General features: G+C 33.2%; 1 protein-coding gene across 2 annotated transcripts in view; it reads right to left on the reverse strand.

The window, feature by feature from the left end:
- Positions 7,950-12,236, reverse strand: part of LOC109837003 (growth-regulating factor 4-like) — a 4,710-nt gene continuing 423 nt past the window's right edge. For both annotated transcript variants that reach the window (XM_020405080.1, XM_020405079.1), the window contains 4 exons: positions 12,088-12,236; positions 11,178-11,562; positions 8,856-9,337; positions 7,950-8,162 (listed from right to left, as the gene is read on the reverse strand). The exon at positions 12,088-12,236 is cut by the window's right edge. In XM_020405080.1, coding sequence (XP_020260669.1) covers positions 8,155-8,162; positions 8,856-9,337; positions 11,178-11,562; positions 12,088-12,184 — 972 coding nt within the window. In that variant the 5' untranslated portion in view covers positions 12,185-12,236 and the 3' untranslated portion in view covers positions 7,950-8,154. The remainder of the gene's footprint in view (positions 8,163-8,855; positions 9,338-11,177; positions 11,563-12,087) is intronic.

The raw sequence follows: 12,236 nt of genomic DNA on the forward strand, positions 1-12,236 counted from the left end.
TGATTGGGGTTTTGTTTTGGTATAAATAGGGAAACGATTTGTGAGGTTAAAAAATCAGAGATTGAGGAATCTTTTGAGCATTGTGAGAGGGAGATATTGTGAGCAAGGTGAGATCTTTGGTTGAGGGTTAGTTTGAGAGAATTTGTGTGATTGTAACCCTTTGTACTCTCCTTGATTTAGTGAAATCTCCTCATCCTCTCCCCGTGGACGTAGGCAAATTGCCGAACCACGTATATCTCTGTGTTTGGATTGATTTGGCTTTATTGGTTGGATTTGTGCAAGAGTTTGTCTTTCTTCTACTCGTGATCACAGGTTCGTTGTGAGTTCGTGCAAGGCTTCCGAAAAGGCGCGCGACAGGTTTTGCAAATTGGTCCTTCAATTACGATGCCCTCAACTAGTGTTTTCCCTCCATAACCGTTGTACTCGCAAAATATAATCTAAGAGACATTTTGGTCATTGGGGGACTGTTTTTCAAGTTCCCTTAGGATTTAAAGGGGACAAATTTTTAATTTCGACCTATTTGCAAACTTAATTACAAAAACTGATCCCTTTTGTACTTATTTTTCAATTTTGATCCAGTTTCAAGCAGATGGCATGGCTGAAACTGGACCGAATTTGAAAAATAAGTACAAAAAAGATCGATTTGTGATATAATTATTCTAAATAGGTTGAAATTAAAAATTTGTCCATTTAAAGGACTTATCGGATACGAGCAATTTCAAAGATTTGATACCAATATGAATTTATTAAAGATTTGAGGTACGAACATCTAATTAACCGAAACTTAAAAAAAATGTTCAACGTGACCACAAAGATTCGAACTAGATTATCGAAAGAAAAAAAATAGTTCCGTAATGCATGCCGCTGCTTTTCCCCGTACACAGTAACGGACCCTCTATTGTTCACCGGTTAACTCCCGTCAGCAACCGGTGACTAACCTTCTATGAAGTGAACAGAAACCTGCTGCTGCCGGTGGACGCATGGGCGTTTGCTTTTGCTTTAATCAGCAGGGAGATGCAGTCGATCTCTGGGCGAGTTGGGAGTCGGGGGATGTTTGCTTGGATCACTGGAGATTTCTATTCAAACTTTATATTCAATCCATGGCATCGCATAACGAGACAAAATTCTGTGTTTTCAGAACCAAAAAAAGTAGTATAAAAAAAAGGGGTGGAAAATAAAGGCTCATAAAATAAAGCGATCAAGAAAACCAAAGTAAAGTTATGATTCATGCTTGTTTCTTCTTGTTATTCAAGAAAGGGATATATAGCCTCAAAGCTCTCAAAAAAAAAAAAAAAAAAAAAAAACCAAAATCCTTCACCGTGCTTTTTTTTTTCCCCATCGCTCTGTCCCTTTCTCTCTCATGAGACGGGCTTGATTTATACAAAGTAAAGTTTGAAAAAAAATGATTAATTATGGAAAGTCACAGGTTTAGGATCCTTGGAATTCCTCTGTGCTAAGCTAAAGCAAGTCATCATTGCTTTGTGTTAAAAAAGAGCATTGTCTCTTCCCCCTAAGTGATCAGAAAAGCCAGCTTGCGCTAGCATTCGTATTATTATTATCTAAATCTTATGATCACGACCAAATGTACTGCCAATTCCTTTCTTTCTTTCTTTTTTTTCCCCATTTTTTTTTTATTATGATATCTTATTCTTCTACGGGCATAGCGACGACTGCTCTAGGAATCTTATAGTTAGGTGGTATTTTCCAAAATTAGGAACATTTCTCGTTGCAATTTACGAGAAAGACACTCACATGTATGTGCTTTTTAGCACCAAATGAGTATATAACCTGTAGCGGTATGATTTTTAAATTATTTTTTCTGTAGTACTTGCAGTAATTCATGACCATTTTGGCAATTGACATCATTACTTGTGAAATCACCATGAAAAAGGATTTTTGATTTGGATTAGGATTTAACTTAAAGTTGTTATTGATTTAGGATTAGGATTTAGATTTTAGGGTCTTGACGGAAAAGATGGAGGGCCTGATCACATGAAGTTAAATGTTTTTTGGGCTTTCGACACAATTTTCACTAATAAGTTAGCAAAGTCAGATTATTCTGGTGATGAAAACTACGAATTTTTTCCAGGTATAAAATATCAAAATAGCGAAAATGGGTAAAGCGGTATGGGCTCTGACGAGGCCTACTAGTAGGAAACAAATGGGCAAAATGTATTATGTTTCGATAGTAGTCAGGGATTTGACAATCCCTAGTCTTTTCCCCCGCTTTCTTTTAATAAATCCCTTGTCATCTTTTTAAATTCGTTTCGTACGAAGATTTTATTATATTTTTTTTTTACCTCTCATGTATCATCTCGATATAACATTTAATCCCTACAAATGTCTTACTCTATTTAGGGGTATTTGAATGCTATTCAACTCTCCTAAATGTTATGTCTTCACTTTAAGATGTTTTAAATGAGTGATGTACGTACTCTGCAGAGACCATTATGGAGCTTGGTCCCATGAGAGTTGCCCTTTATCCAACATTTACAACAGGTTCATCTCCTATATCCCAAAGAAGTGTTATGTCTCGCACGGGTGAGTATTAACTGCATTTATCTTTCTTTTTTTTTCTTTTTTTTGGTAAATTACACTTAAATACCCTATTGTATGTCCGATATTGCAACAAAATATTTTTAGTGGTAAAACCCTTCATTTATTTACCCTAAAGTTTCTAAAAGTTGCACTTTAATTAATATCCTAAAGTTTCCCATGCAATGCAAACGTGAGACTTTCCCCGCAAAATTCCTAATGCGACACTTGGTTGCTATTCTAGAATATTTTAACCTTACTTTTTATTAAATGTATTGTTAAACATATCAAATTCTGTTTTAAACATGATATCACTCTTTGAATAAATTTGTAACAATGACTTATAATATAACAATGAACATGATATCACTCTTTAAATTCCTCCACAGTGCTCTAAACAAAACTTGTGAGATGAAAAGAGATTGTTTGAATTTAAAATTTAAACTAAGGTAACCTGAGCCTGAGTTTTTCCTTATAAAGGAAATACAAAATAAAGACATGGGTGACTTTTTACTTCAAAATTGGAAATTCAAACCACCAACCTACCATATATGTAAATATTAAAATTGGGTAAAATTTACTAAACCCCTAATAAGGTTTGATATTTAGAACTATATCCCCATTATCATTGAAACTCTCACTACACCTCTAATAACTATTAACGGAGAACCCTCAGTTCATGCATGGCCAAATAATCAAAATATACCTAATAAATTATGGTAGAGAAACCCCAAATAAGTTTTAGACCTTGTCACTTAATCCCGAACGACTTTTGCCAAAACCCTTAGCAATGTTTGCTTATAATTCTCAAAATTTTAGGGGCTTCTTTATAATTTTTGGATTTTAGGACATTGTTTGTAATTTTTAAATTTTAAAAGGTTGTTTGTGATTTTTAGATTTTTCAGAGAGTTGTTTGTAGTTTCAAAACTTTTAGGGGGGGTTTAAATTTTTTAAATTTAGAGGGCCTGATTGTACTTTTTAGGTTTTTCAAGGGTTATTTGCAATTCCATATCTATAGGGGGCTTTTTGTAAGGTTTTGACTTTTATGTGGTTATTTATATTGTTTATGCTTTTTAGAGGTTTGTTTGTATTAAGGATTTTTTAGACATTAAGGGTTCTTTTTTGTAGGCTTCAATTGTCTATGCTTGGGTTTGGTGGTGGTGGCTGTGTGTGTGTGTGTGGGGGGGGGGGGGGGTTGTATATTTTTTGACTATGCTTGGGTTTGGTGGTGGTGGCTGTGTGTGTGTGTGTGGGGGGTGGGGGGGGTTGTATATTTTTTGAACTTTTTAGGGTAGGCTTGCAACTTTTAGTTTCTTAGTGGTTTTTTTGTAAGTTTAGATTTTTTTCCAAGTGGTTTGTAATTTTTGGATCTTTTAGGTATTGTATGTAATTTTCTATCATAGCTTGATTTTTTACTTAAACTTATAAAGAACAAAACTTTTTAGTCATGGACAGTGATAGTTTAATTATGATAAACAAATACTGATTGCTAGGACTCCATTTGGATATCGTGATATTTTACTTGCTTTTGTAGTGTTTCTGCAAAAAATAAAATGCCATACGTTTGGAAATTACGCTGTTTATTGAGCTAAATCATCCCTAAATAAAAAAACACAATACTTATTTTAAAATATTTTGTCGGTGTTTTAAGTTTAGTATTTTAATTTTGAGTTTTAGGAGGTGTAAATATAATATCTAACATAATATATTAAATTTAATTAATATATAGTTATTATCGACATGTTTATTATATTATATTACATTCCACTATACTATATGATAATTAATCTGATATACTATTAATATTTATAAACAATATAAAAAATAATAATTAAAATATCTTATATAAATTAATAACATATTAAATATTAGTATTTAATATGTTGATAATGTATTATATAATAATAAATAATAATAAAATATAAATAAACTAATAAAAATAATAAAAAAGTTATTGATAATAAATAATAATATAATAATGATAATAAGTCACTACCCTTATAATCATTATAATATTATTAAAATTTTAATTAATAAATGGTAATAAATTAATAATTATAAAATATTATATAATAGTTACATATTTTTAAATAAAACTATAATATAATAATAATATATTGTATAGTAAATTTAAATATAATATATAAATTATTAAAAATATTAATGTATTAATATATAGAAAATGATATATTAAAAAGTAAAATAAATTTGAATACTAAAATAATTTATTGCTAAAATTTGTTATTGTAAAAAATATATATTCATAATATAACAATATTTATTATATCATAAATTATTAATATATTATTAAATTATGAATAGTAAACTTAATCATATTAGAAACTATAATATATTTAATATTAAAATATTTATAATATGTTAATTTATTAATGATATATATACTAGTAATAACGTAATATTAAAATTTTAATAGTATTATATTATATTAATAAAAGTATAATAGTATATTAATATTAAAATAATAATATTTGAAAAATATTATATATATAACAATAACAAATTGATATACCAAAATAATTAAATACATTATTATTTGAAAATAATATGTAATAATTGTAATATAATATAACACATTAAAGTACAATGTAATATAATATATTATACAATATTATATTATATTATATTTAATATTTGTAATAATATAATAATATAAACTAAATATTGCAACATCTTATTTATTATATATTTTATTATAATTAATTGAAAATATATTAATAATATGTTTATTCTAATGTTGTAACGACAAACTAGTGTTGACCAAAAACACTTAACATGGTGTTTTGAAAATACTTTAAGATAAAAAAGACAACACAATAGTGTTTTTTTACAAAAAACAATAAGAAAAACATTGTGGTATCCAAACAAAACCTAGAACTTTCAAGTTATGAATAATTTTAATTTGATGACGATTTTTAAGTTTTTTTTCAATTTATGGATAGTTATAGTTTAATTATGACAACCAAATATTAAATTATTTAAAATTTCTAATTATGGATAGTTTTATTAGATTATTATTTTTTTAGTTATGATACTTTTAATTTGATGAAAATTCTTAGGTATAGATAGAATTATGTGTCCACATGTCTTACTTAAATTGAGAGGTGTCATGATTTTATAGTTAGGAAGGGCTCACAAATTTCTCATTATATATTGAAGAGGTATATACACAACAGAAGTGCAAATGCCATGGAAATTGCAATAGACATCAACAAAAATGACAATTAGAATACCTATATGAATAAGAGAATAGGCAGAAGTGCAGTTTCAGACCCTACTTGCCTCTGATGCTCTCATCTGTTTTTATTATATAGACTATTTTTGTCTTTACATGCCTCTAAACTACTCATTTTATTTTCTGCTTACACTCTAAACTATTATTGGTCTCATCTTATCCGCTAAAATTTTAAATGTGTTCAAGCTTATCTCCTGAACAATTAAATTCAGTACCTAGTCATCACTTCTTGTTTATTATTTTGTGGAAGTTTAAAATAGATTTATAAGAGAAAAGCAATAGTTCAACGAGCCAGGTACAAAAATAGTTTATGGGATAAGCATGAACTAAATTAATGGTTTTTAGTGGGAGCATATAGGGTTAAAAATAGTTAAGGGGAAAAGAGCACAAAATTGAAATGCCTGGAGATAAAAATAGGGACTAGAACCAAAGTGTTGACTAACCTTTAAACATATATTTGAGCTATTCTTGTGTGAATATAAAGGTATACGTGAAAGGAATAAATGAGTGATGAATTCAAGTAGATGATTTAATTTATTTTATGCAGGGGTTTTCCCCTTAAATCTTTCTTATTTTGAAAGTAGTCCCTCATTATCATTGAAATTGCTACTTATTCCTTCAAGTATTACCTATGAATTATTTCAAAACCATGTTAGTTTTTTCGTCTAATATCCTAATTGACCTAACATGATAAATTACATTATTATTATTATTATTTCTCTCCGTTGGTCGTTTCCTGACCACCAAAATCCCTAAAGATAAATGAGTTAGGGGGAGGAGATAGAAGCTAAAGGAAGATTCAATTTGAACAATTGTGATCAGCTAGTTTCATGTTTTTGCTCCTGCATAAAATTGGGCTGGGCCAATTAAATACCAACAGAGATTTTGAGGGATAAGGAGAGATGGATGAAGATGGGCCTGAAAGAAAAGAATTCTCTAAAACTGAAACCCAACTGACTTTATTTTTGAGATTCTTATTCTTTTGCCCAATTTTTTAGGGTTATGTTGCTCTGTTTTGAAGATTAGGAGGAGCATAGAGGCAATTTACCTCAGGCTGATCCTTCTACGCACCAGAAAGCGCAGTGAAATAAAGGTCAAATAATACTCTCTGCCTGTTTCATGAAAACAGGTTTGTACCCAAAAGATGTTCTTGGTTGCTCTTTATAGAAACAAGTATTAACAAATGTGATAGGCTACAGACCTCAAAGTAACAAGTTCAGACTTCAGGACAAACAAAATTACTGTTTTTTTAATTTTTTTTGTATAGGGTATGAATCTGAGTCTTAAAAATCCTATTTCTAATAAGAAAACTCATGCATAATCACGCTATATAATGTATATCGGTCCCCATTCCAAAACAACTCAATGAACACATTAAATTGTCACATGAGGAGATTCTTTCATGGAATACTAAAGTGGCACTCAAATTTTCATAGCAACACTTGCTTAAGATTTAGCCGCATCATCGCATTTGTGAAAGAGTCTCATCAGAGAACATATGGCATGCATTAACCTCGTATCATCTAAATGCTTAACGTACTCAAGATAATATGGCTTTTAGAACACAACTGCATGTTTAGCAATTGCGTACCTCATGTTGCTTTCATCCTCGAGACTCGTGTAGGCATGAAATATAATCTGTGCTTTGATTCCCGACTGCACGTGCAACGATTGAACTTACTGTACTCAAACTCAATATGCTACTTCACATTCATACTTCAGCTACAATACAGGAAAAAGTACATCAAGGCACGATATACAGATGCCTTTGATAAAAGAAGAGAAGGGGTAAAAAAAAATTTAATCATTTGCCAGCCTTACAGGCCTTTCTGAATTTGATCCCAGCACTCCAACAGTAAAAATTCAAAACCCAGTTCTCAATTTCAAAATGCACGTAAACAGCATGACAGCAAGAAAGGCATAAATCGTGGACCCCATATATCATTCAACAACAGCTCATCCTTTTTCCTGTTTAAGCTTTTGGGGTTCACACTGTACTAATGCAACACCAGAGAATAAAGAGAACAATGCTTGCGGGTGAAACAAAGCAACATGGTAGGCCTCATTTCATGGATGTAGTCAGTAGATACCTGTTTATATCGATATTTATGATTCTTAAGTCAATGGCGCATGGGTCAGTATCCTACCATATTCACTCATGTCTTCCGAGTACCGGACCAACTGTAGAAAAAATTATTTTCCAGTATTCAAACAGATTGAAACTCGCATATACATGCAGACGAAACAAGTTTTAATTGTCAAACAAATAAACTTAACACGAAACAAAGCGAAGAACATCAACAACTAATCAAATCTCAAAGGGCTGAGGACACCAGAGAAGTCTGACCGAACCACGAACAAGATCTTCAGTCATCTGATGAAAAGGATAAACATAAAGAGTCAATTAAGTTATATGATTATGCCAGGTTATAATATACTAATCCTCAACCTTTGCCACAGCTTCGAAGTTTTGATGTTGTGGAATGGACTTTTAATAAAGTAATGAGTTTAGATAATCTCCACTATAAAAAAAATAATAGAGAGACCACTGCTTTTGATCACAACCATTTATTATCTAGTGAATGATTGTGATTTATTCTAAATCCCCATGACTTGCACTCATTGTGCACTAAAAGGAAACTCTTAACCATCCATTAGAGGATCAATGGTTGTGATAATGTAGTGGTCCCTCACTTTTTAGGTAGCAGAGAGGATCCAAAGTAATATAGCAATCCATGTTCAAATCTTTTTTAATTCAACATTAGACCCTCAAATCTTCATATTCTAAATTATACCCCCATATCTATTAAGTTGTTTAAATAAGACCTCAGAATCTAGTAAATTGCTGTTAATAAGACCCTTATTTCGAACAAATATGAAGATTTTGGGGTCTAATTTAGAAATATGGATTGAGGATGTATAGAATTAACAAAGATTTGGGGGTCTAATATGACAAAAACCCAGTGAAATCATAACCCTCAACCCTCAGTGCAACGTCAAAGTTTTGGTGCAATGGAATGGGCGCTAACACATTCAAGATTGAAAGAGATGTTGAACTGAGGCTTACCATTTGGCGAACGTGAGCAAGTGGTCGAGAAATCAGAAGAGGCCATAGGAATCGACATTGAAAGCTGAGTCGTAGAGAATGAGGTACGGTTGGACCTATCATCCTCAAGATCAGACCAAGAGTCTCTAGTCGTCTTAGGCCATTCATCAAAGAAAGGACGGAGAGATTGACTTTCGTTCTTCACAGGCTCACAAGAACCAAACTCACTGCCAAAGAACAAGTGCTTCTGTTGCTGTTGATGAGGTTTCGGAAGGGAACTTATGGTTACCTGCCCTATATCCTGAACCGAGTGAAGCTGAGAGTAATTGCTCTGCAAAAGAGATGAGCTATTCTCCTTTGATATCGAATATGAGGAAACCTGAGATGGCATAAGGCTCCATGTGTTGTCAAGGGAAGAGTCTACGCCGAGGCCCCTTGCACTTGCAGAAGGACCAGAGAAAAAACTGCGCTCATCTGTTTCAGCTTTAACTCCATAAGGGTACCTGTGATTTAGGGTTAGTAACACCAAAATTTAATACCAGTAAGGCCAATATTGCTTTTGACCTAAAGTACATAGTATTACCATTTAGTAATTATTACATGATTGGCATCTACTATTTTCTATGAATGAGTGTAGGTCTGGATTAATACTTCAAACGAGCTTTTTGATAATAACTCTCTACTCAGTAATTTGATAAGAACTTCAGATGCTTTCGACAAATGTGAACTATCTAAATAATTGTAGCTTGACTAATTTCAATTTGGGTAAATCTGTTTGATTGATTATAATTGAAGCAATTATCGGCTCGCTGATTTAAAGCACATATGAAAAGTGTAAAGAGATCAAGCATACACAAATACATACATATATATAGAAAGCTAGGTTTTTCTTAGAATGCCTTAAACCTAAATTTCTACCCAACACATAGAAGTTTATTACTCGAGATAGCCCACAAGCATGTAAACCTTCAAGCTCTCAGATTAGCAACTGATGGAGATTTCAAAAGCTATTGAAGAAATGCACACCCAACTATTGTTGTAAGCCAAAAGATCATGGACATGTAGGACTTGTGAAGCCATGATAAAAACAAGGACTTTGTTTGCATACTGAGCAAAACTTATAAACGCAGCATTTTAAAAGTAACATGAGGAAAATATGGAAACCTATCAACTGATAGAAAGTTGGGGGATAAGAAAAACAAGAAAGGAAAATATGGAAACCTGAAGATGCTAGTATTTTGACTCCTAATGCTGCACGAAAGTTAACAATGCACCGACATATATCATCAAATGACCCAAAAACTCAAAAAAGAAAAATATATACAAGATAATAACATTCTAATAATAATAATAATCTACTAACCTACTCTTTCGGCATCTAATAAAGATACAACAATTAGAACTTACGTGTTTTCCAAACATATAATAGATAAACCCTTACCACAATGTTTTTGTAGGTTACATATGTATATATTGTGACCATGGACTTAAATGGAAGTTGTGATGCTAGTAATAGTAAGCAACAACATGAAGCAATACAAATCATCGTAGCACTAAAAACAGATTTAAGCATTGCACAGATCAATTCTCAAAGTACTAGATTACAAGGTAAGTTCCATGTGCAAAGAACTTTGAATGCTGGTATTTACTACATAGAAAAGTTAAACAACTGATACAAGTTGTTTGTTTAACTTATTTCAGTAAGTTAAAATGAAAAATAAAATTAAAAAAAATATCAAGCCATTCTACTAGTACATGGAAAGAAAGATTCTTCTGGAAGAACATTAATCTTTTAACAAATGTGTCAGAAAATTTTTACTTAGATAAACAAACACCTGATACTGGTCTCTCTGCAAGAGCAGAGACCTGAAAGAAGAAGCAAGGCAAAAAAAATCTGGCAAGTCTCAGAGACAGGAATATCAACAAGCAAGACAGCAACTAGCACTAACAGGTTCAAGTCTCAGAAAGCTTCTACTTACTTTATTATTTGTGGTAGCCTTGTCAGTAAACTACAAGTAATTTAAAGGAAGCAGCGCGTTATATTTTACAAGAGAAAGCTCTGCAACTACCCAGAACTCGAGCAGACTGCCAAACTCCAGGAAAATTGATACGTGATATGCAACGTGCCCCAATATTTTACAGGGGTAAAGGGATTTAGAGTACAGAGCTGCGGAACTGGCTTAAAGGGGCAAGCAGCTATTCATCGCACCATTCAATCACTGCAATTTTCTCTAACCCGTATTCTTATTTGAGCTTCTCGATCCTCCTAAACTTACAATTATCATCGCGCTAGTTTGACCGACCGTAAATAGGCATTAAAGATCATGAGAAAGAAAGATATACCTGAAATCTCTACTGCCCATTCCATAAGAAGCAGTATCCAAGTGAAGCTGAGAGGACCTGACACCGGCATTGGCATTGCTGGCACCAGTGACGGCGGAATGGAGAGGAAAGTTCCGGAAGCTTCCGGAACTTGCGCTGGCAGCGGCGGGGGTGAGGGCGGTGAGAGCGGAGGAGGAGGAGGAGTGAGAGTGAGAGTGAGAGAGGGTGGTTGGTTGCTGAGCTTCCACAGGCTTTCTTGAACGGTTGCGGCCACGGTGCATGTGGCGCTCGCAGTACTTCGAGTCCGGGTACGCGTCCTTCGAGCACCGCCATTTCTTGCCGTCTGTTCTCCGGCAACGGCCAGGCTCTGGGTCTATCTTTTTGCCATATAAGGAACAGTACCCAACTGAAGAGGAAAAGAAATTAGAGGATCATTTGCTCTGCAGAAATGTTTCGGTCCGTTGACGAATAGTAGTAGGCTGGCTCAATAAAAATGGACCTTTACCCATTCAATGAGGAAAAAAAATAGTAATAGGGGGCGATTAGAGAGGAAGTTGAACATAAAAGGGTCATTTTCTTTCCCATGAAAATTTTAACCTGTGAATAACTTAATCAAACCGAGTGACGGGGGGAAAAGGGTGAGTAATATAACAGTAAAAATCGTTCAATCTGGTGAGAAATATTAGAATAGAGATAACAGCGCCAATACATTCAAAAGAGCCATCAAAAGGGATAAAACATCCAACGAGGGGGGCAAACAGTCGGTAAAAATCTCATTAATCTCCAAGAAAATAAAAACCCAGATCACGAAATCTCCAAACACTAACAAAAACACACACAGATATCCAAACTTAGCAAATGCAAAGAACCCATTGATCAAACAAACAACAAAAAAACCCATAAAAAAATCCAAACAACATCAGCATCTTACGAGCAGGGTGATGGTAGAAACGAGAAGCCATGGCAACTTCAAAGCTCCTCCGAATGGAGATCAAGAGCTCATGAGGAACAGGGACTCCCGCCATCATGTACTTAAAGATGAGAGCTTGCTGCTCAAGCTCCTGCCACTGCGACGCCGTG

The sequence above is a fragment of the Asparagus officinalis genome, chromosome 4 (genome assembly GCF_001876935.1).
Source record: "Asparagus officinalis chromosome 4, Aspof.V1, whole genome shotgun sequence".
In the NCBI taxonomy this organism is placed as follows: Eukaryota; Viridiplantae; Streptophyta; class Magnoliopsida; order Asparagales; family Asparagaceae; genus Asparagus; species Asparagus officinalis.